Source organism: Emydura macquarii, unplaced genomic scaffold (genome assembly GCF_026122565.2).
Source record: "Emydura macquarii macquarii isolate MOO-44397 ecotype Brisbane River unplaced genomic scaffold, CSIRO-AGI_Emac_v2 contig_3517, whole genome shotgun sequence".
NCBI classification, from domain to species: Eukaryota; Metazoa; Chordata; order Testudines; family Chelidae; genus Emydura; species Emydura macquarii.
The window spans coordinates 9830445-9856573 of NW_027133654.1; the positions used below are offsets into that span (position 1 = coordinate 9830445).

Sequence of the window (26129 nt, forward strand, 5' to 3'; positions counted from 1 at the left end):
TGTTCTCCATAGTTAATATGGGAGGCATCATTAGTATCTGTGTGATAATGGGCACATGTTGATATTTTAATGGTTTCTCCTGTACTGAAACACTGCGAAAAACTTTCTTCTTGTGATATTTCCATCCTGTTCTCAGTAGATTTTTCAGCACCATTTTGTGATCAAAGAACCTTCTGGTGTTTGTCTGAATTGAACCCACAAACTGTTTTGAGTTTCATTCACTATTGTCTAGTTGTAAAAATCACCAAAAATTGGTAAAATCCTTTGATCATGTTAGATGCTCTCAATAGTTATCAGATAGACCTCAACCTTGCAAGTAGTTATACATGTGAATAGTCCCATAGATTTCAATGGGATTACTCATGTGAGTAAATGCCAGCATGTGTATAAGTGTTTGCAGGATCAAGGCCATAGGTTGCAATTACAAGGGATAACTAGGCTGATATTAAGGTTGCTCAGCCTTAACCCATACATTCTATTATTTTGTTAGTTTATATCCCATCCATCTCATTATATTTATTTTTATTTGTTTTTAAGGAGACATGGTAAGGTTGAAGGTCATATTCTAAAAAAATCATTACTAATAGGTTCATAGATGACAAAGTTAAAGAATTTTTAAAATGTAATATGCTTTTCATCTTTTATTGTGTTCTCTTTTTATTTAATTTTTTGCATTTCACTCAGCTCCTAGAAACTAGAGTGGGGCTATTGCTGAGGAATTACACTTTCAGGTTCTCATGCATTAGCTCAAAGCTGCAGCATCTGAATTTACAGTACTTCAGGGGAAAGCATAAATTCTAAAAAACAAACAAACATGTCTTTCCATAGGAAGTTTTGTAAAAATCTCTCCTTCATCTCTCCCGTCCATCTTACACACACTCATTTTGCCTCCCTAGAATTTAAATTTAATACTACATATGGTTCCCTAACTTATTAGAAATACCCATGTTACACATGCACCCAGTGACCATATATACACAGTCATATATTGAAATGCACTTATCTGATTTTCATCAAGTATCACACACTTTGCAATGATCTGATGCTCTGCTAGACATGGGAACAACACACAACCATTCTGACTCTTAATAATAGGACAGGATGAAACAGTGAGACATTTTTTCCCCTTCAGTGCTTAGTTTATCTTCACAGTTCTGATGAAAGTTTATTGAATTGTCCAGTGGCCCATCAGATAAAGTGTTTGCTCCAGGAAAGTGCAATGCAATTTCATGCCCCTATGAGTGTGTGTCCTGTGAGTGAGAGAGGCACCTTTTATTGAACAATGAGAATAGAAGCTGCTTTGATGGCAAAGTTAGAATTCACCTATTTGATGGATGACCTCTTCTATCGGCCAGGGAAAGAGTGAAAGAGAAATCTTTGTGTGGTGCACACTAATGTAGTACCTGGCAACCAGCCTGATCCCTAATTAATCTGATACCCCACTCTGCATTCCCTCTTCCTCCCGCCCAATTATTATTAGTGCTCTGTGCCTACACTTTCTTTTCTGGCATCTGCACGTTTGCCCTGTTGGCTTATGTTTATGTTAAATTCAAATGCAGTTCTTCGCATAGAACCTAAATCTATAAAGCAAAATAGGTGTTAAAATACTGTAGCATGAAATGTCTGACTTGAACCCTGAAAGACAAGAAAATTGACAAAAGAAGATGACACTCCATCACCAAACGACACTCTATCACCAAAAGCTGAGTTGCACTGAGACCCAATGAAAGATATTAGTTACAACACCTGAGGGCAAGAGGCTGACAGAGGGAAAGAATGACAGGTTTATATTGGAAAGGGGCATTGCCAGGTTAAAAATCATAAATTAGAAGTTCTACTCTGTTACTTAAAGTTAAGCACGTGAGTAAGTGTTTGCAGGATCAGGGTCTTTTTTCACTGTTGATATTTGTTTTCTTTTATGTGAATTTCACTCAATGTAGAAAATGTAATAGTGTAGTCAGTTCCACATGTGCTTACAGTCTTTTGTTATCCCTTTCATTTCAGGTTTTCAGGCATTAGCACAATTTATTTAATGATTGGGTTAAAAGAACTTTAGGGGAATGTTTATTTGTTTAAAAAACCTGTTTACACTGGGTTTATTTATTTATTTTTAACCCAGAGACATTTCCACAGGTGTTTAGGTTTTGTAAAAATTTGTTTTTACAAAATCTAAAAGTTAGGACATATTCAACTTCACAGAGTTCCTTTGAATTTCTTTACAGCAGACTTACTGGTGTTATTACCAGGAAGCTCTTGTCTTTGATGTTTTTTGTTACTTTCCCATTCCACCCATTAGCGTAGTCAAGGGTAAATCAGTAATGGGCAAACTCCCTTTATCTAAATTTGGGGAATATGGAATTTAGGGTAGGTTAGTTTACCTCCCTTTTTTTTTTTTACCAGGGCACTACTGATTCCACCATCTTTGTTTTATTTCAATAATGCTACCTATGCTACCAGTTAGTTAGCTACCAATGCCAACAATGCTACAATCATTGGGAGTATCGTGCGTCCACCCCCAGCCCTTCATGTTGTCTGACAGATTTCATGGGACTATTATTTATTGTGGTCACCAAAGTACACAAGGTGCTTTAGCGGCAAGACATTTTAGCACTCACTCACATGCTCTTGTATTCAGATCACAGATAAGCACAGGCCCAAGTTGCCATGTCAACAACTGCCGGCTCCTGTATATTCTGTGTTATTCTCCACTGACAATGCTACAGATTTTCAAAGAGTGTTTTTCTTTCTTGCCTGCTATCCTTGGTATTAGTCCTTTGTCTTGGATGTCTATTTTTTCTTTCTGATAGTTGTTCCTCTAATTTGCATTTTGAATGGAAAGCTTTGAGGGGAAGATAAGATGCACCATTTCCCACAATTCCTTGCGACCCACCTAATTGTGTGCCCCTGAAAAAGCTCCTTCCTGAGTTACAAGAATATTGAACCCCCTCCACTCTATAGAAAGAAAATCATGGGATAAAGAAAGCTACCCTACTGCTCAGCTCTTCCTGATCACTCATAGTGCTCACTTCATTGAAGATTCCCCACAAACCAATGGAGGAAAAGGATCCCCACCTTGCAAACTGTCAGTTTTGCCAGTGCAGTTCCCCCAGAAAGGCAATAGGTGTATCATTGAAAGATACAAAAGGCACATTTCCTACCAAAACTGTGAGCCTGCAGCAGGTGCATGGATGGGGGAAGAGGAGAGATTTGCATAAAATATTTGGTTACAGGAAAAATATAGTATGAAAGGAAGCAAAATGAATAAAATGTAAGGGCTACCCTGTGAAGCAGAAGGCCCATTAAGCCTTGCCAGAAAGATCCAGGAAGGATTAGGTTTGATTAATTGAACCCAAAGCTGTGTAGAAACTTCAGTTTTTGACTGGAGAGCACAATAAAGAAGGTCCTGTGAAATGAATGGCGTGTATGAGCTGAGGCAAAGAGAGCTGCATTGGCCCCAAAGTTAAATAAAACACAAATGTCATCAACAAGTGGACTGGGGCAAAATGATTTTTAATGAGAACAAGAAACAGAGAGAGAGAGAGCAGGAGTAGGGTTGTTTCGGAGCAGACTACGTGTTTACAGGTTCTGTGGGAACATTATAAGTGCTGATCACATGGTTCCAGGGCCAATCTTGGTAATTCGATTTGACAGTTTAAGGATCGTAGTTTGCGAGGGATGAGAAATAGGAGATTGCCAGTGACCGTAGGTTCCTCCCACATAGGCTAAGAGTCTGCACTCTGCAGGCGTGGTGCAGTCTACTGCATAAACAGACATCAAAACAACTCAATACATAGTCAATAAATCAGTGCTCCAAGAACACAGAAAGGTTTGCTCCCCTAAGAATGCAATGCAATGCAAGCAGTTTCCTAAACATTGTTCTCCACACATCTTATGTAAAGGTCAAAAAATAACTTTTGATCAAGCCATGAAAAGATCAGTGCTTGCATCAGGCTGTACACATTGCCCTGTTTATAAATGAGCTTCTATAGTGTTCCTACAGGAGCCAAACCTCAATAACTGGCCTAAATAACTTCCTTTGGAATCTGATATTTACTGTGCATGCATCTGCTCAATGTGGCTCAGAACGCTTTACCATGTATTCGGCTCAGCTGGGATGGGTGAATTCCAAGCTTCTATTAATAACATACCAAAATGGTATTTCCTCTCTTTACTGGTTTCAAGGCAGTTGTCCCAATAAAGCCTGTCAGAGGAAAATGGCTGTGGGGACATAAGAAACCCTTCTGATGTTGGCTTTTACAGTGGACAGTGGCAATTGGCTCTTTCATCATCATACAGCTGGAAAGTGGGGCTTGCTCTGTGCTGACTCGTTCCCAGCTTTCAGCCTGTAGTTTCTCAGCATTGATAAGAAGACAGAAGGGGAAGGGAAGATTGGCGATACCCACATGCTGCCCACGACACAGTCAGAGTCAGCAGTTGGACACCTCATCTAACGCTTTGACAGCTCTTAAAGATGTCTTATTTAATCTTCATAGTCCACAGTGCCAGATCCTTAGCTGGTGTATATCAGCATATTTCCATTGCCAGTGGAGTGATGCCAAGATACAACAGATGAGTTGCTGGCCCCATAAGCCTATCTGGGGACAATTTAAAACATCACAACCCCTGATGCCTTACCTAGTTGATGTACCAGGGATGGGACGTCCTGTGTCTACAAGGACGCACCAGCAGTATCCTGTGGAAGGATGACACTGCACGGGCTTGTAAAGGCCACCTTGAGCACACTCTGGAATGAACACATTGTCTTTTTGGGGTTGTTTAGCTTCCTCCAGTGCTGACTGAAGTTCTTGATCACATGACGATGCTGTTGGAAAGAAATAAATGAAATATTAATGAGGACATCGAAAGTGCGCTCTGGATTGATGGAGTGATTGTTAGATAAAACCCTAGCTATGTGCTATTGCATCTAAGGACTTGGCTTGATAAGACTTGTTGCAATAATGCTTTCTACTTACTGGATGCAAATTTCAGCTGCATTCTGCACTCTGCCTTGTCCCCCCTCTTCTCTGGCATGCCCTCACCCCACCCCAAATCCAGGACAGCTTTACATTACCCTGGGATTCCCCTTTGCTAGGGGAATCCTTGGATTCTTAATTACTGCAGCATTCTTTGAAACCTTTTAGAATGTATTTTTTGGGGGGAAAGGGTAGTGAAGGTGGGTAAAACTTTCTTTTTAGAGATCAGTGGGAAGTGTATAAGAATCCAATTTTTCAAATTCCAAGTAAATGAATTAACTTTTTTTCCACTTCTATATTCTGCTCTTTGCTTTCAGCTAAGGAATGAAAAAAGATACTTAAAAACAATTGCAGATTTATTTTCCTTTCTTTCTTGTTGGTGAAAAGTGATGTATTAGTAGTCCTGGAGACCAAATACTGCTGTTTAGCCACATAAGAAGGAGAGGCAATACAAACCTCCCACACTGCACCAGCAACAATTCTCCTCTGGAGAAACTACACTTTGGGCAAGTATGAGGATAACTCTGTCTTCATACCCATTCAGTCCTTGGCCTTTCTGCTGAAACTGTGAACAAGGGGGTCAACAGTGGGTGTGGTTTGTGGACAGCTGCCCACTAGAAAATGGACTGATGTAACCAATGTATTTCATATTTGCCACTACAGAGCTATTACATGATGATATTTCATCACTACCAAACTGCTCCAGATTCAGACTTGAAGAACCAAAATATCTCATTGCCAATAACTTGAGCTATTCAGTCCTCCAGGAGCTTTAAAGTCCTGCTGTATTTGGGAGCATGATCCCACAAAGTTTAAAGGGTTAATAAAGTATTAGCTCTGTGCTATTCCTGCCTTAATCTAGTGTACAAAAACTAAAAACACTTTAAACACAATGAATAAGTTAGAATGCTCAAAACATATATAGTAAGTGCACTACAATCATAGGAATTCCTGATAAAACAGACTGAAATTCTAACAGTCCTAAACTAACTAATAATTATGTCCAGTGAAATATCCAGTCACTATTCCAGGTGGCCACAGAAATCTAATACATAGTAAATTATTTTCCTTCCTTTTTCAAGTGAATTAAGAAACTGAAGGACACACTTCTTCTCTCAATCTATGGCAAACTTAACTACTTTTCACAATTTAACCTGTGACTGCTGTAGTTAACTATCCTTGACTGGATTTTTGAGCCAGCCTACAATGGGTTATGGCTTCAACCTAATCTTATTTAGTGTCATCTATTGTGTGAATGAAAAACTTTATCAAATGGATGCAGAATCTAGAGAAAATTGGCACTTATGGTTCAAAATGCTATCCTTCTAACACCATCACTGCCCTCCTGCTGCTCAGAGACAGGCTTAGAACAGCCACCATGAAGATGGACTTTGGCATGGTGAAAAAGAAGGCAGCAAATTCTATTCATATCTCACCTTGATACCCCATTTAGCAGGCAAGTCTAGCTTTGAGAGAGCCACTTCCAAAAATACTATGAATTGTTTCCAGCAAATATGAAAAGCTAAAGCTGCCAACTTGATTGCACAATACTTATGTTTATTTCAGTCTTATGTTTAAGGTCCCTTTAGGTGTGTATGGCATGTGAACAGGAGAGCAAGAGCCTCCTGATGCTCTGATTAATTTTGCAATGTCCTTTAAGAGATCTAAGCTCTAAGATAAATTGATAGCAAATAGTTTTAAAAGTATTGAAACTCGAACATCACACTATAATTAGAGGATCTATATGGTTTGGACAGAGGTTCTGTTTAAAAACTTTGCAGTAGAAAATTATTTTCACTTTTATAATACTTATTAAAATAGCTACTGTCTCACTGACTTGAAATCCATTACCAGCATGTGCACTGATAAAATCAAAATAAGTCTTTTCCTCAGTGAATCTTGATCATGATGATTATTGCATTACTAGATGGTGCACCCCGGGAAAACACATTGCTTAGCCTGGGTGTTCACTTGTTTTCTTTCTATATTTTAAACTCTTCGTATGATAAAGTAAAAATAACCAAATGGGGTGGTGCTACTGTAGTAAAGGAAGAGCTAACACTCCCCTGATATATACTGGGCCAAATTCTCCTCTCATTTACACTAATGTAAACTTGGAATCATTCCACTGACTTCAATTAGTAAATATCCAAATGCCACTATATAAATTCATAGTGCATCCACATCCTGAATATCATGTCTCATTCTGGTTTCCCCATCTCAAAAAGGATATAGTGAAATTGGAAAAGTTTCCAAAAATGGCAACAAAGATGATCAAGGATATGGAAAATTGCTTCCATACAAGGAAAGACTAAAAAGATTAGAGTTGTTCATCTTAGAAAAGAGATGACTAAGGGGAGATATGATAGAGGTATGTAAAATCATAAATGGTAAAATGTGGAAAAAGTGAATAAGTGTTATTTACTCTTTTACACAAGACAAAAAACTGAGATCACCCAATGAAATTAATAGGCATCAGGTTTAAAACAAACAAAAGGAAGTACTTCACACAACGCACAGTCAACCTGTGGAACTCTTTTCCAGGTGATGTTCTGAAGGATGAACCTATAACAGGGTTCAAAAAAGAACTAGATAAGTTCAGGGAGGATAGGTCCATCAATGGCTGGGAGTGGACAAGAGGGGATGGATCACTTGATAATTGCCCTGTTCTGTTAATTCCCTCTGAAGCATCTGGCATTGGCCACTGTTGGAAGACAGGGTACTGAGCTAAATGAAGTATTGGTCTGACCCAGTATGGATGTTCTTATGGTTGTGTAGCTTTGACACTTCAAAAGACTTTGTTGCTACCATTATTTCTTCTATTTCACCTGTCCTCCCTCCAAGTAGTGCTGCAGAAGTGAAATCAATAGCACTGTGAAAGTTTTCACTCATTGCCCTTCTCCCCAGGACCACAGCTTTACACCTCAGTTTAATTTCGTCTTTGAGTTAACTGTTCATTTCTCATCCAAACTCATTCTCCAGTTATTGTAGCTATTAGAACAGGAGAACTTGAAGGATTCCTCCCTCATGATTGGTAAGGGTTTTTGTCATATAATTAACATATTTCAGCTAATTCTTCTTCTAATGTCAGAAGAATATCGGTCAACAAACGTTAGTTTGCTAGCAGAATCAGAGATAAATGTCAGTAGTTGTTTACAAAGCTCCTGACAGTTCATCCAAACAATCTGACAACAACTGGGATTAGGGACTGCAGCTGATGGATGCCAGAAAATCATAAAAAGAACATCACAACAAAATCTATACCATGATAAAAGTAATGTAAATACTTTAATCATTACTGGAGCTGGTCAGAGAAGCTTCAGTAGAACTGCATTCCATTGAAATATGTAGTTTTTTTGAGACAGAAAGCCTTAGCAAAATCAGGTTGATTTTGCCAGAATTTTGTTTTGAATGGAAAAGCAAAGAAGAGTGGGGGAAAATAAATCAGACAATGTCAAAATGGGTTAGTTCTTGTTGCCAATTATTAATTTCAAACACCTAAAAGCTGACTGCAGTCAAAGTAATGTAGTCAGCATTCACATGCAAACATCTCCATAGCCTAACGCTGCAAAATCTTTATTCATGTGAGTTAGTCACTTTGAAGTCAATGAGTCTATTTCATGTAAGCAAGGATTACTCACATTCTGTTTTCAGGATCAGATATTAAGATGGGAAATGAGCAGTGCCTCATTTCTGAGAGCAACCCTGGAGAAATACTTATCTGTCCATCAGTCTTTAGTAGTTGTAAAGCACCTATCACCACATTATCTAGATGTTTACATAACACAACATGTTACCGTTGTAATATTGGATATTTCAATCCTTCACTTCCTAAATTTTCATTGGCCATGAACCATACCGCATCAGAGTTCTCTCTGAACATATGGGGTTCTCCCAGTTTCAAACATGCCTGGTTTACTTCTGCTTGAATGTGAAATGTTGTATGCCCATATGCCTGAAGTTCAGTGTGTTCTGCAGAGATGAGTTCTCAAATCTGCAGAAGACTACAAAGGCGTGCCGGTGTGCTACTTTTACATTTTCTGCCATGACAGAAAATTTCTCTCAATTCCTAGATCCCAGCAACATATACATGACAAACAGAATCCACATCAAGAAATTCTATTTTCAGTTCATATCACCCTCCCTCCTTTTCTCATTACTTTAATGGGCCATGAAAAGACAATTAGACAGGGCTGGTTTCCAGAGCAAAAGGATCTTTTTATTGGGGCCTTGACACTCAATGTGCTCCACAGAAAGCCAGTAACAAGAAACCCATGAACAAAAATGCCCTGCAAATTGATACGCGATAGCAACTCTCGAGTAGCAGTATTAGTATGTCTAGCATTCAAGAAAGGGAATTTTGTAGTGCTCTGGTGGTTATTTGGGGATATACAGAAGTCAGATATTCACAGACAACTTTCAATATACTGACACGTCAAATGGCATGAAAACTAAATTCTACTAGTCAAAATGGTATAAAAATAATCAAAATATCCCAGTTCATTAAACCTAATTTAATTTAAATATTTTAGAATGCTTTTTGTATGTTTACATCTGATTTGATGCTTGTATATTTCTAAAGTCTTGCGTATGATGGTCCAAGTAATCTTTTCATTTACACCAGTGGGACTGGGACAAAAATGTGGCTTATTAATTTATAATTAACCTTCTCTGAATTGATAGAGGTAACATATACTGCTGAAGCTGATTACAATGTATTTTTCTTTTTATTTTATCATGTTATTCATCCTTCATTGAATTAATTTCCATTTCAGTTTCATATCTTAATCTTCCAAATCTTATTTCTACCTTTGGTTAAAATGTTCACTTCAGTAGGGCAATTGGCTTCAATATGCTTTGTATACAAGCCATAGACCTCCTAAAGATGAATCTATGTTGATTGGATTGCTGATCTGGGAGAGAAAGAGGGTTCTCACTCCAAATAATAATTTCCTTGACTGTTATTCCTAACTCCAGAAAATGTCTCCTCAGAACAGAAGTGTAGATTCAGTCCTGCAACTCAGCCAGTTGCATATCCCAAAAACAGTGGCATGTGGCCCTGGCCCTGGCATAAGATGAGGAGTTGCCCTAAATTATGGTACTCACATAAGGTCCCTAAATGCTCTTACATCAGTGAAGGATAGGAGTACCTCCATTCCCCAAGACCCACTCCCTACCACCAGTATGCCCCTTCCCTCCCCCGATATGCCGTCTCTGTCAGAGGTGGAGCAGACAGCTAGTATAGGAGGTGGTTATGATGCCTCTGCCAGCTTTATACCAGTGGAGAGTTCCTTTATGCAGGGAAAATTCTCTGCTGACTACCTTTGGTCAAGATATGGGCATTTTGCACAATCTGTTCCCTAAGAATTATGTCTTCAATTCTGCAAGCATTTGCTTGCATGGACCTTTATGACCATGTGAAAATACAATTGCCCACAGTGGAACTCAGTGCAACCCAATGCTTCCAACAAATGCATGACCAACTTTTCTCATGAACGGTCCCTACTGAAACTACTTTGAAACCTTATATTTATAACTGAATGGGGACTACTCATAGGCACAGTCATACATTCAAGTCAGTGGAAAAATTCCTATTAACTTCAGTGGGCATTGGATCAAGGCTGAAGTGAGTAAAGCTACGTGCATAAGTATTTTCAGGATCAGGCCCTATATTTGTACATGGATCAAGTGTCAACTGTGAAGGATGGTTGTTGTTTTTTCTTTTTAAATCATGGAAAAATAGATAAAACAATCAAGTCCAGTATCTGAATGACAACCAAATTCTAAGACTGAATTACAGAGTTAATACCCATATGGTGCCATGTTTTGATTTACATCATGCTCAAAGAGACATCAGCAATGGGGTTCAATGGAAATGTATATCCAGCCAGTCTTGTAGCAGGTTGGATGCTTTCCTACCCCTGCTCATTATTCCTTATGAGAACATGTGGGAAACAAACCTTCAAGGCCCTTTTGTTTGTGTATACAGGGTATTCCCACCGTATCGCTGGTCACTATTTTGCACTTTTGGAATTTAGGGGCATACTTGTGGGCTCTAGCTTGAACACAGCTGTGAAGACTGGTTTGTGTACTACTTCACTCCACTGAATGAAGGGGGCTAAATTACATACAGATGTCATTTATCTATGCGGTTTCCTATGCTGTGATAGTGCAGTACATAAAGGCTGATCATCTGGAAATGCATTGAGCCTATACAAACAAAGTGCTAAAAGCAGGATATTCATAACCCACTTTAACCTTCTGTTGACATCACATAATCACTCCCCACAGGCCAGGGAGACTTCCCATATCAACAGTGTTTATTTCTAGTGTAACTTTGTGTGAGTATCTAGTGGCAGTAGATCAAATCAAAATGTTCATGCTATATGAATTCCTGTAATACCCATGGTCAAGGCTTTTGGGGACCTTAAAACAGAAATCTTAAATGAGAATAAGTCAGCTTGTTCTTTGTCCATAATCCAAGCCCACATCTCTACTGGGATTTTTAAAAGGGTTTGTCTCATCTATTGTTTTCTTTTTTGCATACAACTGCAATTCAAAATTTCAGCTAGAAGTTGAAATTTCAGAAATACTGTGAGAAATGGAGGGAGCAAGGCACACTATACATTTAATGCCTGTTTTTGCAAGATTTTCAGCTCCATTTCTAGATCAAAGATATTAGGATAAGTATCTAAACATCTGAAGTTTATCTGTCACCAGCCATAATTAATTTAAATTACTAATTTTAAAGATCTGCACTTCCCTTGAAAAGTATGGTTTTTGCTATTTTTTCCAGAGTTTTCACACTATCATATATTACTACAATTTGTAAGAGACCAAATTATCTATTACACTGACTCTCTTCTTAAACAAAAAAATCAGAGCCAGATTCTGCCATCCTTATTTACCTTGAGTAAACCTTTATTCTGTGAATAGTCCCACTGAAAATAATGGAACCACTCACAAAATAAGCAACTACTCAGTGAGAGTAAGGATATGTAACAGAGCCCCTTGCTATTCCTTACCCAGATGGTGGGAGATGCTGACAATGATCAGTTATTTCCTCTGATTGGTTCCAGCACACACCCCAGTTCCCTACTACTTATAAGAGGGACCTGCCCCTCATCGGCCTTCCCTAAGTCTCTTCAGATGAGGAATCAAAAGGAACGTCACAAATCCCTACACATTCAAGGGTACCCCGTTCCTAGGCCCCTTCAAAAGTGGGGGGGAGTCCATACTACTGCCATCAATACAGTGCCCACATAGGGGTTTTAAGAAATCTCCCTGGCTGGGTTTTTGAGTCAGGCTTAGTCTGTCCAGTTTACCCTGGGAGTTCACTACACTCTCTATAGGGTCAGGGTGAAGGTCTCCAGGCTAGAAGGTTCCTCCATAGCTTCAGTAGTCACTCCCACAGTCTGCTGTTTAAGGCAATCCTGCCAGTCCCCACCCCAGATAACTGAAATTTCCTCCCTTTTGAAGGCCTCCTCCCTATCAAATATGACTGACAGAACTGCAGAGAGAGGGGCTAGCCCTGCTCAAAGGGCTTCTCTGGCACCTTCCTCATCCATGTGGAATTAAATATCCCTTACAGGTTGGCATAACTTGATTCTGATGGTTTGAAATATTATCATTTGATACTTTAATACAAATAGTTGAAAACTTCAAAGTATTTATAAATTAGCTTATAAATCTGATCTCTTTCAAAAAGCCATTTTGCATTAAGGTAAATCTTATGTCCTGAAGGTCTGAGATCAAACTTTTCATATAACATCTGAGAAATTAAAGGCAATAGTTCATTTTTGCCAAACTTTTTTTTTGCAAATTATAGAAATACAAATTGCAAACTAAAGAAAGCTTTCTTGGTAAAACAGAATCAGTGTTAATTAGGTTATAAAACTTTTGGGGACAAGGACTGTGTATTCACACATCACCACCACAATGAAGCCCTGGGGTGCTACCACAATACAAAATAAAATAATAATACACTCTTCTAGCCCACTGGTCAATGACGTGACATCAGGCTCAACAGTTATCCAAAGTAGTTGAAAAGCTCTTGTCACAAAAGGTTCTTTCTTCTGAGGAGATGAGCGCCTTTAGTCCCCATCACTCAGTGGGATCAGACCCAAGATAAGCAAAGACAGAATTATAATCTCCCGGTGCTCTTGTACATCATTTTAGAAGTGAAACCAGAATTCTTTGCCAGGTGAGCTGGTAGTGAGAATTTATTTGAGTAGCTCTACCAAAAAACACAGCCAAAATGTTCAAACTTGGTTTCCTATGCCCATATTTAGGCACTTACACAAGCAATCCAACTTACAGGAATGCTGAGCAGCCACAGCTTCTATTCAATACAAAAAGAGTGGTTAGTGCTCAGCATCAATAGAAATCTGGCCTGAGTACGGATTTGGGGCCTAACTTTAGGCATCTAAACTATTTTAATTTCAAAGTTGCCTAGAAGCACCACTTACTGTAGCTGGTGCCACATTCCTGCCATCACTCCACAATGCTAAGGGTTCTGGCACTACTCAATATTTTCCAGCCTTCTTGCTGAAGTTCTAATCCAAGGTGGTAGCATTCCATCTACATTTTATTTTCTAACCACCACCTGCTTTCCAACTACACTGCAGACAGCTCTTCTACACAGGCAGTTACTGATTCAGCCTGCAAGACGGGACTAAAATAATAATCAAATAATCATTTTAAATTTTGTGGTTATTTCACCACACTTTTCAGTATGCATTTTGGTGCTTGTGAAATATACTGGACTGTCAGTCTAGGCAATCTAGAAACTAGTCTCAACTCATTGCATTGGCATAGGAGAGAAATTCTACTGAACCCAAAGGGAGCTCTGGGGGAGGACAGACAGTGTCTTCATTTCCATCCTTTGCCATGGGACCTCCAATGGCAGGCAGAACAGCTCCAACCTGTGGCTGCAGTTCTACTGCTAGCAGAGGCTATCTAAGTGCTGCATTGGTTCAGCACGCAACATGGATACTCTGTCCCTGGATACACTTTCTGCTCAAAGTTGCTAATTCTGGGGGCTATGCTGGCATGCTGAAGGCCCTGGTGGAGCGGAAATTGTGAGTGCTTTGCCTCACAACTCCTCTCTGGGTGGACTCTAGAATGGGCACACCAACTGCTGTCGTGAGAAGCCAGGTGATGCAAATGATTCACCCTCCCTCCACAGTACAATCAAGGAGCTCTGAGAGTCGTCGTCTCTCTTTGAGGCACAAAGCCTCTCAATGCTCCCTCTGAAACACTGCACCATCAGTGGGGGATTCTGTATAAAGGGTGAATTTTGTCCCTGTGAAGAGGACCAACACAAAGCTTATGCATCCTGTGAAGGTTTATGTGAGATTAAGTGGTGCAGAGGTCTCATGCTGGCCCTCTGCACAGGGACGAATTTCACTCAAAATGCACTATCCAGATCACAGGAAGTTAGTGACCCTAATTGTAGAGGTAGGAAAATCAACACAAACTGAAACCCGATTAGGGATGGGTGACTGATTTTGGCAAAGTTCTGTGTCCAGGCATGAGGATGAGCCAGAGACGAGAAAAACCAGTGTGAATATTCTAAGATTACTTCCTTTCAGCTCCAGCATCTTTTTAATATAGTTTTATGCAGTCTATTTTTCATGTGTTTATAGTCAGCTCAAATGGCTCGTCTTGTGTTTTGGCTTCCTGAGCAAAGCCAGACCCTTGGCTTGGCTCTATCTTAAAACTTGGTGAGTAAAACAAGGGCCATGTGAATAAAAAAACCCAAACCCACCCTACCGTCATCTTTAACTGATGAAAAGAAGGAACATTTCCCTGCAGCCTGGGTAATGTTGAATATAGTGCATCAGTAAAACTCCCACATCCTTTTGAAAGATGTCAGGTCACTTGCCTATTGAAGATTTTGGGCCACATTCAGTGGTGTAAACTGGTGCAACTCCATTGACTACAACGGAGCTATGCCAACTTGTACAATTAGAAAATTTGGCCCCTGGCATGCACTGAACTATTTCTCAAAGGAGTCTGGGATTAGACATAGTAACAGGGTTAAAGGCTTCTTGAATCAGTTAAATCATAGCTTTCAAGGGTGCATAACTACTATCCTTAATCCTTTACAGCCCAGTGTTTCATATGATTACACTAACCGCTCAGAGGATAATTACTTTTAAGTGTTTAACCAGCCACGGAAATAACTTATATCAATGGAAAAAGCCCTACATAAATAAATACTTCTTAATAATCCATGGTGTCTGAGGGAAGGGAGCATATTTCAGAAAGTGCTGTTTCTGTACGTATTTGCTGAGCACATTTCCCACAAATATTTTCATCTCTCCCCCCCGCCGCCACCTACCTCAGAACTCAGAGTCATGTGTTTAGTTTGAAGCCCTTTGTGACAAGGAGAGAAAATCCAAAAGGCTGGTTTTGGCAGAACTGTTCAAATAAAACAGATTCTAAATATTTAACTTTTCCAGCTAACCAGCATCACAGGAAGTAGTGATGCTGGCATTCAGTCACCTAATAAGGCAACGTTTTATTACAGTTTATGTGAAGACAGCTCTGTTGTTCTTTCTATATATTACTCTTTGTGCTTTGTTTTCTGATTAATTTGGGAAGATTAAAGGTTGCTTAATAGTTTGAAAATAAAAGAAAACGAAGCGCACACAGCGGATGACACTTGTAGGAGGTTGGGCAGTTTTGAAACCAGTCTGTTGCAGATTAAATCTGCATAATGTTATAAAGCATTCTGTGCAAGACTGATTAGCCACTGACATGATTAATGAACCTTGCAAAGATCTTTAGCAGTGGGACTATTTCCATGAGCCCAAAGTGGGATGCAAAAGCCTGTGTATTTGCAGACCTGCTTGTCTTTGATCCTGGGTGCGGGTAACTACAGTTCCACCTGAAGCCAGTGCCCTGGATTAGCTGGGAGTATGCCTTACTCATCCGATTTTACCTGGAAGTGGATAGCACAGAAGAGAGCCTTTGCAAGCCTTTGCAAAGTCTCTCTTTCACATCACAGCCACATCCACTGTTTGGTTTGTATCAGACTTTATGTACATATTACCTCTACTCTACACTGTGAAGTTTTCTGGGGGTGGGCTCTTTGAAACACCCAGTCAGTTGCAAGGGAAAAGAGTGAACGCGTTGTCATTATTTATATGAATGTAAAAAAAGAAGCAAGTCAAAAAAGGTGAAAGAGTAGATGGGAGAAGTTGAGACTGATGGTATGTCTTCACTTATGGCGGCAAATTCGGCACTGCCGAATCGATTCTCCAGGATCGATTGAGTGAAAGTGAAGACCCACTCAATCGAGCTGAAAGCTCATTCAATAACCCCCCTACCCCCCTCCTCCGAAAAAGAGTAACGCTGCATCAGTGGGCGGGCATTTCCCATTGGCGCAGAGTAATGGGAACATTGAGCTAATTAGAATTTAGGAATGCTGCCGAATTTTGTTGTAAGTGTAGACCAGGCCTGAGAAACACAAAGAGGAAAAAACAGGTATATTCTCCTCACCTCTCCTCCTCATATTAATTAGAAAGTACAAGACCATCCACAATCAAAATACAATTACTACCTTCAGATTTCACATTCTTCTCTGCTGCTAGGAACCTAAGCATTTCACTCAGTTTCACACTCTCTTGTGCGTCCTATATTATCCAGGTTTGTAAATCTGCTTACTGTTGTATTTGATACATCTCCTATACCAGATATTATCGCAACCACTCCTCTGCTGAAACTTTTACTCAGGCCTTCATCAATCTGTCCAAACTCCAGCAGCCCTCCCAGAAGTAGAGGCAGGATTAGATCTCAGGAGTGCCTGGCTACCAGCCATGCATTTAAGCCATTAGACCACACTGTCTCTCTGCAGTAGTTAATGTCAGATGCTTTCACATACCATGCTTTGTAAGCTGCTTAAACTTTCTCATCAATGACTTCCTGATGAAGAAAAAAAATGGGCATAGGATATATGTCAAAGCTGTGATAGTGATGGGCATTTTGACTAATTTTATGATTTCTATTTCATATTTATATGACATCATAAAAGTTTGCATAGCACTTAACAGGAATAAACAGAAAGGGTCATTAACCCTAAGAAGTTAAAATTTGAAGGTGCTGATTCAAGTGGAGTAGAGACTTGAAGTAGGGTCTCTCCCAAGCAAGTACTCAAACCATTTTGTTATTTGGGAAGATTAAAGATTTTCTTGATTGTTTGAAAATAAGAGGAAAATGAAGCACACACAGCACATGACGCTCCTAGGAGGTTGGGCAATTCTGCAACTGGAACTGGGGAGAGGGTCTGCACTCTCTCACACACTACCTTTCCCCATCCCCCCACAAAAATCACAAAATGTTTTTGTTTAAACCGATCCATTTCCACAACATACTCCCCCAAAACAGAATTTTTGACAGAAAAAATTTACGTCAAAACATTTTTGACCAGCTCTACTCACACTGACAGCTCTAGAACAAGAACCACCAGCAACAAAATATATTACATGGGGAAAATTTTTAAAAACAAATATCAGCATCAGAGGTGGGGCAAAAGTATCCAAGCATATTTAATGTACTTCCACATTATTACACATCAGAGGATAAAGGTGTTCAGGAAGGCAATGAAGAGGAAAATATCAGTCTTTGTTCTCTCTTTCTGCTGGATACACAAGCTAAAGGTCAAACTGGATGTAGGCAATACTCCCACTAAAGTCAAAAGGAATTTTATTATGCAGTGGCTGCAGGACTGAGCTATATGCACTGCTGTCACTTGATTTAGGGAAATTCGGTTGACTCCATTTGACAGACAAAGCATCATTAAGAAGCCTCATTTTTTATTTCTCACAGCTTTGCTCTTGTTTCTCTTCCTAGCAATGGTGCTATAGATAAATTTCTTTCTCTACTGGAAGCATTGATGCTGAATGCTTCTTAATTGCTCCTGATAATGCAAAAACTGCATATCACAGAATATGCAGGTTCATAAACGTTTTCAGGATTTATTAAAGGTATCTGGGAAACAAACATTCTCAGACTGCAAATTAGTTAGTCTGCCCAATATGCATTTTGGTAGCACCGATAAGTACTCAGAGTGAGTTGAATATTTTAATACTTAATATTTTAAATATCCTTATTCAAAGGAAAAGCGAATGGAAACTACAAAAAATTGGGGCCTGATTCTCTTCTCATGTCATCAATTTTACAGTGGAATAACTTCATTGACTCAAGTGGAGTTAGTCCTATTTTACACTGGCATAACCGAGAAGGCAATCAAGTCTATTGAAACTAAACAGTCCTCTCTAATAGTCATTTGCTATTATTACGCTAAACTGTTTACTTTAAAGGCATAAACTAAGGGATGTGTGATTATTTTGCTCCATCCTTGTGATGTTTCCGTGAAAGGAAAGAAGTTACTCTTCAAACAATTGATAATCATATTGACTTCTTCTGCTCTGCTCTTTTTCTATGGCCTCCACACAAAGAAGTGGGGAGCAAGGCTCCCCCTTATTACCTTGTTCACCCTGTGTCTGCTACCTAGATTGTGGCTCCAGCTGGGGGGAGGGGGGGAGGGGAGTGAGATCAGAAATTATTTGCTCAGTATCATCCCCTGTGAACAAGTAGGAGAGGAAGGGACAGTCTGGAATGCAAAGTGTGAGGAGCGCTGGTTCTACAGCCAAACCCCTCAATAACTGGAATAGCTGGCCAGGAACCTAAGGGACAGTAAGATGCATCCTGAAAAAGGGAGAAGTAACTTAATTGTCCTGAGAGGAAGGGGGCAGCAGGGAATCACTGATACCCCTTTGAGACACAATTCTTCCCCAGAGCAACTCTTGGGCCAGTACAGCTACTCACTGCCACTAGTTCTGTCCTTGGCCTAGGGGCTGAACCTCGCCTTTAACTCCAGTGGGCGTGCAGGCATTCAGCACTTCTCAGGATTAGGCTCTGAGTAAGACCTTCAGGACTAGGTCCCAAATCGTTTTCTCTTTTATGTTCCTGCCAGGACTGAGGTTCGAGTTTTGCTGGCTCAGGTCCTCAGCTCTAGCTGAGAAGTGTTCAGTGCGTCTCAGGAAAGGCTTTACTCCACCTGGACATTCCCCTGATGCCGGACCGGTCTTGCACCGATCCAGTCCCTCAGCATAACTGCTAAATTATGTTGGCTGGCAAGGATCTGAGGGGGGCAGTTATGGCTGCCAGAAATCACTGGGGCACAGGGATGTCCTGGCTGCACACCCTCCACACAGGAATGTCCTCTGTGCCAACCACTTGGAATGAGAATACTGTAGGGGCCACAGTGTCAATTCTGCTACACTGGTGGATCCCCATTTGTTGTCTTTACAGCTGCCCCAGTGGAATGGCAGAAAGCAACCTCAATTCAGGGGAGATTCAGGGCTACTTCTCTTCTGAAAAAATTGATAAATGTCCCAAACACTTGAAGCAGTGTATGGAAAGCAGCTCTTGGTGCTGCTTTAGTTGCTTGTGTGACACCATCAGGTCTTCCAAAAGAAGCAAGAACTACATTAGCAGGTAAATAAAACCTTTTGGCTTTCTTTTAAAACAAATGTCATACCATGGTGACATTTTCAAATGTGTTATGTTAATGGTTTAAAATTTTACAGGTTTTGAGGCTTACATTTTCAGAAGCATTTCAATCCATTTTAGCATCTCTTCAGACCCCAAGAAGGATGTTTTTAATAAAAGACAATGAAAGTGAAAAATAAATCTAGAGTTTAAATAACGTTTAGTATCTGACTAGAACCCAAAAAACCCAAAGAAATTTGTTACTTAGGTTCATAATCTCTCCTAAATGACACAAAAATAGTTAGTGATATTAATAAAGCTAGCTGAATTTTTTTTGTTAAAACTGTTTTTAATGGAAAATTGGATTCTCAACTAAATGTTTTTCATTAAATGTGTCTGCTTTCCATGAAAACAATTGATTCTCTGAAATAGTTAATGTATATAGCAAAAAGTTTTTGTTTTTTAGCTGAAAACTGTAATGCATCATGGGAGATGTAGTCCAACTAAACAGCCCAGCCCATAGAGGAGGATATGGGCATGAGGAATCCAAACTACAACTTCCATGAGGCAACATTGTTACATTTACAAATCAATTTTTTTTTGGTTTTCAGCCAGATGTTTAGGTTTTAGGCCAAAAAATGTAGATTTTCAGTGAAAATGTATTATTTTAATTTTTTCACTAAAAATTAAGAAAAAAAAAATTCTGACCAACTCTAGATGTTAATTTCTTTTCCTCTCTCTCTTTCTTTGTATTTTTTGTACAACAGAAATTAAGACCTGAAGTTTAATTCACATAAACAAGACTTTATTTGTGCTTGAATGTAGCAATTTGGATTGCCCTTTTTAAACTAACACAGGTACGAGAAACAGCTTAATGAAAAACACTAGCTTTACTCTTCAGCCAGTACATCCTGACAATGGCAGTTAATAATATTTCAGGCATTGTACAATGCAGTGGCAACTCAGAGTCTAACACTTATGTGGAACACAGTTGTAAGGAAGAGAGGGAGAGGGAGTGGGTTCAGTGGAGGAGAAAGAAAGCTTATAATAACATAATGACCCTTAGCTCTTCTATAGCACCTTCCAGCTGGAGATCTCAAAGCAGTTTCAGGGCTTGTCTACCCAGTACAGCAGTGCACACTATGAACGTGTGATTCCTAAAACTCACTAATGTGTTGCACACTAATTGGTCAGTGCAGACCCTGCTGGTGTTCACTAAAAGTTCCCTAGTGTGCTTTAACATAATGCTGTTTCAAACAGTTTGAAAATGTTGTCCTAAGTCTTTTTCCCAAGAACACACAACAGATTTTTAGCAGAGCCAGGGACAGAACCAAACTCTCTCTATTGTAGATCAAGCCATCTCCCAATGAGGTAAATTAACCTATTTGGATACAATACAGTCCATGGATAAATACATATCTCTGCATTAACATGCACCTTTTATATGTCTCTATTAAAACATAAACAGCTAGACAGACATGCAGCTTGGATTTATTTTGCCTAACAAGGCTTTTATGGTTATTCAATCTGATGTCTGGTTAGCTTTGTCAGGGCAAGGTGGGGGCGGAATGGACGTTCATCTGAAAATGAAAGAACGAAGACATGGCTGTTGTGTCAAGAGTTGCTGCAGAAAGCAATATGACATAATTAAAAATAGTTCAGTGAAGATTAGTATCTTTTGGCACCAAATTTTAACATATGCAGTAAAACAGAAATTATCAACCTTGCATAAAGCAGACTTCTTTTTCCCCCACTGTGGGGGTCCAATAAAACTGGAACATCCTGAACATAAAGGACATCAACTGGATGTCAAACAGAACTCTGCTTCTTTTTAATGGCTTAGAATAGGAGGGTCTTTCTCCATGGTGGGAGGAAGAAGCTAGAGATGCCAGAACTTTGGGCTTACAAGGGTTTTTAGATAATATGTAAAATTAAAATGAAGATTAATAATCCTTCTTTTACAAGCATTTTCATTTAAGATAGGGAATACTGTAATGAGTATAATCCAGCAGACTGTAATTTAAGAATGCGTCATAGTATACAAGCTCTCTGGGGAGGTCTGGAAAGGTTTATCTTCTTGGAAGAGGCTGTGAGAGAAGAAAGAAAACACTGATTTTTCTTTACCCAATTTAGGACTTAAAAAAAAAAAAAAAAAGGACGAAGACTAATTGTTTTCCCTGATCAGGAAGCTGGAGAACGTTATGTCCCATTTGTGTAATAAACTAAACGAAAGCTACGGCTGCATTAAAAAATTACCAGTGTCAACCGGGATAATGGTGTACCACAAAGAACCCATGCTGGCCAATATACTGCATTTCCTTAATGGCATATTCGATTAAAAGTTTCTGCTGACCCATTCCCAACCCATTACCAAGCAGCTTGTCTTTCAGCTGGAAGGACATGACTTGTAACTGAACATTTTTATTCTGAAAACCTTCTGATTCTTGACTGAAAGCTAAAAAAATAGATCCCTAGAATTTCAAAATAACTCACCATAAACATGTAAAATAAGGTCTGAGGTATAAGAAAATATGAGGATGGCTCATACACGCCACTACAGCTTCTTTAAAATGCTGACTTTACAACAAATAAAAGTAATAAATTACAGTGCACTCCAAGGAGATCAGTTAATTCAAGGTAACCATGATGGACATTTACTGAGTAAATTACCAATCAGGGACAGTGTGAGGAATTTGGGAAGGCTTCAATGCAGTTGTTCCTGGGAGCCTCCAGTTCTCCATCATCTCAACCTCTCCTCCTCCACAGATCCCCTCAAAATCTCTTTCTCTTCCCTCCACCATAAATTTGCACAGACAGCGGCAGCCCAAGCTAGGTATTCCATGAATGGATGGTCTTATAAGAGCCATGAGTTTCACCAGTCCCTAAAGCTAGGTTTGTGGCAGTCACAAAATGTTCTTATTTCAGCCATATCATGTAGAAAAGAGTCATGTTTTTTGTGTGCGTGGTTTAAATTAGATATGGGCCCAAGCTTCAAAGTTCAGATCTGTTTCTAGATTTGAATTTTTCCCAAGTTCGGCACTGTTTGGATCCTGGGTTTAGGTTTTGGCTCAGGCTCATCTCTAATGGACTGAGATCCCACTAACAGGATACATCTGTGGGCTAAAAAATGACAAATGTGTTTTACAAGGAAATTGTTTAAAATCAGCATCTCCTTCCTCTATTTACCTGCCAAGACCTGAGTTCAGGCCCTCAGGGTTCTACATTTCTCCTGCTACAGTTGATGGCACCAATAATAATACAGCTTAGAGAATGCAGCTCCCTGCTTTGGAGGTCAGTGATGTCCTCAACTGTTGCAAGGAAACACAAAACCCCGAAGTCCTAAATCCAGGTAGTGGCAAAGCAAAAAAATAAAAACCAATTTATTTTACATATAAAATATATTCCTTTGCAATTAATGGGTCAGATTCACCAGTACAACTCTGGCTGTTTTGCACTGCTCCAGTGATGTAAAGCAACTATATGAATCCCGTTAACCCAGGTCATTTGAACTGGGTTTATGGCTGCTTTGTCTCAGTGGATCAGCACAACGCCTCCCAACTATATTGGTGAATCTAGCCCTTTAAATCTGGCCCTTTAAATATGTGTATTCTGGTGGACTTAAACTAAACCAGAACCATGCTGCAAATTTGAGGGAAGGTAGAATCTGGATGCAAATTTTGCAGCTGGGTTCCATTTCTGTAGTCAGTTGTAACCATTTGGAAACTCAAAAAATGTTTTAAATCATATATGGATTTGAAAACATTCCATTTCACCTTTCCAATGTGTGTTCTTATATCAGTTCACGAGGTGTGCATGTATAATTCCTGCTCACATTAACCAGAGTTACACACCTAAATTCTCCACGGTGCAAAATTAGTCTGAAAATATTAGATTCCAAATAGATCAAGAACACTCCTAATGAATTCTTGACACCTGTAACTGGAAGTACTCAGCTGTCTGGATCTAGTTTTCTTTTGCTAAATCACACATATTTAGTTGCACAAACCTACTCTTGAATTAATATTACGAGCCACATCTGGAAAAGGAAACTATGTGAGAATGAGTAAAAAGTTACAGAACTATTTTTCATTTTCCTGTCTACTAGCTACTTATTTTCCTGGTCTTTCTAGAGGAGTGGCCATTGGAAATGATTAAATGGGGTAGAGGAACAAGCTCTTAATTTTAAAGGAAATACAATGTTAGTTTGGGTCCTATCCTGAAGCCCTCAGACCTGCAAAACTCATTTTGAAAGTTTTAGCCTTGTACAGAGGGGGCCAGTATAAGGACTTAAATGTAGTATAAGTTTTGTGGGGCCATTTGTACCAGAGTGAATTTTACAAGTGGAATCAGGGCCTTTGGGCTTTTCTGTAATAATAATCACCACCACCACCACCAAAAAAAAATTCATTGGCAACCAGTTACATAAGTGTTATTCAATCCTGGAGAAATGACCCTTTAAAGAAAGCTTTCGTCAGACACTAATACCCATTCATCACGTTAAGCACTCACTCACAGCCTCTGCTGATAGATTCAGACAGGACAGGCACGTAAGACAAGCAACTATCTTACCCTATATATATATATAGAGAGAGAGAGAGAGAGATGCATCAACTTATGTTAAAAACATTATTTTTCTACATGTAAAAACCTATTTACAGTAGATATGATACCACACCTTCTATGTACTGTATATTGTATTTAATTACAGTCCATACTTTTATATCTACTACAGGCCATATACCCTGTAGCTGCACTATGTGACAGAATTTTGTGAATGAAGCTGCTTGGATTGATTGATGAATGATTGATATTGCCTTATAAATAAGAGATTTCTATAGCTTTGAATTTGACAATATGATGTTAAATGGTATTGATCAAATATCAGTGCTTTATTTCAGAAAATGAAATAAAATGTCAAACGTGTTTTTTTCTCCCTGTGCATATGCAAAACTAACAATGGCCCCAAGTTAAGCAAATAAGGTGAAATCCTAGCTCCAATGAATTCAATTAGAGTTTTGTCATTAATTTCAATGGCGCCAGCATTTTCACTCATTCACTTCAATGACAGTACTCATGTGCTTAAAATTAGGCATGTAAATCAATGACAAGTTCGTTAACAGGTAAAGAAATAAAATTTCTTTCAGGCATCTCTTTTGTTGATAGTACCAAACTGTCAACAAAAATAATTTAAAATCACTCTATAAAAAGTCTAGATTATGCTATTGACTAAGGTACATTCAAATGCTTATGCTAACAATAAACTATTTAATTCTTAATGAAATCCAATACAAAGTTATTACTATTAATACATAAATAAAATTAATTCTATACATTTATCAGGCTGTGGTTTTGCATGTAGGGACTCAGTGACCTATTGTTTGGGCTTTACTGTTCTGATTTACAGTACATGGATATCGATGGTCAGGATTCAGCAAACAACATAAACATGTGCTTAAGTGCATCCTCGATTAGGGAGGTTTTCCTGAATTGCAGCCAGTGAAATTACATGCAGTTGGGAATCATTTATACTTACTGCTGTGTGTGTGTGGTACAGTACATCTACATTACTTAATAATTTGAGGGTTTTTTTTTCTAGGCAATAGTAGTATCTTCCACAAAATCCACCTTAGCTACCTTCTCAGAGAACTGCTTCCAAAACAGACTATGGAAAATCCCCCCCCCCCCCCCCAAAAAAAAAAAAAAGAAAAAAATAAATCTAAACAACAATCATGACTCTAACAAAATGTATGCTAAACTTCACTGTTCAGTTACACAGGCTTTCAGTCACTCTTCTGTATTTTTGCACACAAAACTACATACTTCAAACGAGGAGTGTGATTTTGGTTTAATGATGATGAGGGTAAGATCTTCCATTGATGTAAACTGGCATAATTTCATAAAAAGTCAATAGAGCTACTCTGATTTACACCAACTGGGGATCTGACCCAAAATGTCTTGGAATATGCTGTTTGACAGCTACACATTACAGAATATGAATAGCTATAGTAAAACACTGTTGGCCAGGTTTTCGACTGTTGTAAATTGTCTTCAGTGCAGCTACCCTAGTGTACACCAGCTGAGGATCTGACCTTTCATATTTTGGTCAATCTCACATGGAAAAAAACACTACTTTTAATAAATGTAGGAAAAAAAACACATGAAAAGCCCTTTTCTTGGCCTTTTTATTAAGCCATAGAAAGGAATCTCAAAAACAAATAACCTCAGCACATACAAGCCTTTTAAAAAATTAGATAAATGTTTTCTGCCACCAGGAAGGAAAATTGTGAAGAAAATCATTTTTGAAAATCATTTTCAACATAACACAACTAAAATGGAAATATTCAGATGTTTCTAATCGCAGAAATCATTCTAATCACAGTCATCATCATAAAACCTGATGTTAATGGTTTGCTGCCAGGAGTAGCATTTTGTCATCAAAAGTTAATAGATGAAACACTACTTTGCAAACGCCTTTTTTAACTAGCTAAGGTCTATTTCCCCAAACCAATAGACTGAAGATGCTCCAGAAACTGTTATATAATACTGAAATGTAATCCAGTAATTTCATGCCCTGAATCTCTAAATCTTCCAAATCTTTGTGTTAAATTCATTTAGGCATTTTTAAATCAAATTATAGCATTGAGTAACTCATAA

The 26129-nt window shown here is 38.9% G+C and overlaps 1 protein-coding gene across 4 annotated transcripts in view; it reads right to left on the bottom strand.

Annotated features, from left to right (window-relative positions):
• The window catches only part of SMOC2 (SPARC related modular calcium binding 2), a 179974-nt gene that overhangs the window by 49829 nt on the left and 104016 nt on the right, over positions 1–26129 (bottom strand). For all 4 annotated transcript variants that reach the window (XM_067535906.1, XM_067535904.1, XM_067535905.1 and 1 more), the window contains exon 8: positions 4636–4822. In XM_067535906.1, coding sequence (XP_067392007.1) covers positions 4636–4822 — 187 coding nt within the window. The remainder of the gene's footprint in view (positions 1–4635; positions 4823–26129) is intronic.